This window comes from Talpa occidentalis, unplaced genomic scaffold (assembly GCF_014898055.3).
Source record: "Talpa occidentalis isolate TD23 unplaced genomic scaffold, MPIMG_talOcc4v2.1 talOcc4.14, whole genome shotgun sequence".
NCBI lineage: Eukaryota > Metazoa > Chordata > Mammalia > Eulipotyphla > Talpidae > Talpa > Talpa occidentalis.
In genome coordinates, this window is record NW_023601433.1 from 28950051 (window position 1) to 28952153 (window position 2103).

General features: G+C 53.2%; 1 gene segment (V, D, J or C); it reads right to left on the bottom strand.

Annotated features, from left to right (window-relative positions):
• Positions 1-997: 997 nt before the first annotated feature.
• LOC119244116 (immunoglobulin lambda variable 5-45-like) lies at positions 998-1515 on the bottom strand. The segment is given in 2 exon segments: positions 998-1353; positions 1470-1515. Coding segments are annotated over 2 exon segments (402 nt in total).
• Between the last annotated feature and the right edge of the window lie 588 nt (positions 1516-2103).

Below are 2103 nucleotides of genomic sequence, written 5' to 3' on the forward strand. Positions count from 1 at the left end.
TGAGAGGCTCTCACAGGTACACTTGGCACATGATCATCTGATACATGAAGGAATTAAAATTAGTTATTACCTTTTCACTCATAACATATCTGGTAACCATCTGCTTTGCTATTTTAATTGCATGATCAAAATCACTAGAACTACCAAAAATTTAAAAGTATACCTTGGTTCAATTTAAAAAACATTTAAATCAGAAGCCAGAAGATGCTCTTCAGAGGCCTTTTCCAAATCCCCCTGCTAAGAAGGGGAAGGGGGAAGACCCCAGCCTGAGGGAGGATGTCCCCAGAGCTGCTTCCTGAAACCCACCTGGAAACACAAGTCACAAGTGTGAGGACACAGTTCCTAGAATTCTGATCTCTCTCTGCTTTGGTGGAAGGATCTTCATTTGCATTTCTAAACCCCAAGTGCCCCCACCCTCAGACATGCAGCCTGAGCCTCAGGCCCCTGGGTGAGGAAGAGGGTGACTAAGGCAGCAGCTGCCTCTGTGGCCAGGGAGCCTAATGCAGAGTGTCCCAGAGCACACAGGGAGTCACACGCAGTCACACATCACTGTGGAGACATCCCGTAGCTCAGCACCCCTGGCACCACACACATAGGCCAGAGGCCTCTGATGTGGAAGGAGGATCCTCTCTCTTGCAGCCCACACCTGGAGTGGACTTGGGGTAGCTGCTCCCCACGACAGGCCAGCAGGTCTCAGGACACCCGCACTTCTGAGCTAGGTCTAGGCCTAGGGGACGAGGGTGGGCTCAACCTCTTGCTTCCTCCTCCTTCACCTCCCTGGTGGGAAATGCAGCCCAAGTTTGTCTTGTATCTGTATAGACACGGCCAATGCGATATGAAATGAGCTTTTTAGCTAAGGGTAACGAGAAGATGAGACACATCCTTGTGACCAAGGACAAAGACCAAAAAAGTGACAACAGATGTCACCAAACTGAGGCCTGGTATAGAGAGCAGGGGTGACTGCTCCAGGCCAAGGCAGCAAGGGGAGGTTTTTGTCTCACTTCCCCGTAGGTCTAGAGCACTGTGAAGTATTTGAGTTACCATGCCATGTAGCACAGTAGTAGTCGGCCTCGTCCTCAGGCTGTACCCCCGAGATGAGCAGGAGCCCCGCATTGGCCGCAGTGTCTTTGGCTCCAGAGAAGTGGCTGGGGACCCCAGGGCCCTGGTACTTATCCGAGTCTGATTTATACCTCAGGAGGTACCGGGGAGGGCTCCCTGGCTTCTGCTGGTAATACCTCATGTGGTAACTTGCAACAAGGGCTCCACTGCTCAGGGTGCAGGTGAGGCTGACAGATGATCCAGGAGACGCAGAGAGGGAGGGCGGCTGAGTCAGCACAGGCTGGGAGAGGGAACCTGCAGACACAGACATGAATAGTTGAGGGATAGAACTAGGGTAAAATTTCCCTGGGATCTGACTTAGAAGACAGAGAACAGCAGGAGACTGGTTCTGTCACAGAGGTTTTCCCCACCTGTGCAGTGAGAGAGGATCACAAGGAGGAGAGGTGTCCAGGCCATGGTGCTCACAGCCCCCTGAGCCCACATGGGGCTGGGCTGTACCAGGCCTCCTTTTCTTCTCCACCCTCTGCCACAAGAGGGGCTGTGCATGCAAATGAGGCTCCATCCAGGGACTACCCACCCCTTCCCTGGGCCTGGTGCTGGAGCTCAACTCAGGCCCCACACTGAGAAGAGGGGGGTTTTGCTTTACCCCTTGGGCCAGCCCTGGAGGAAGCACCTGCTGACATCAACAAAGGTCCCTGCTTGAGGGACTGTGCCAGGGCACAGAGGACAGAGCTGCTGAGTCCCCAACAGGGAGTCCCACACAGGCCCTAGGCCCGGGCTACCTTGAGAGAGGACTCACAGGTCAAATGTTCAGGTCCCACGGGGCAGTCCACACTCCCCTGCTGGTGAAGGGGCACACACTTCCTGCAGCTTACATATGCCCCCTCTGTTCACACATCATGACCTAACTCATAAGCACTGTGGCTCCCACACGGTTATGCCAATTTCTCACTCTCGCATGGAGTTTTGATCTGTTGAAGGTAAAAACTGTCATGAATAACAACTTAAGGTTTTCACCCCAGAGAAGATGCAGTAAAGATGGTA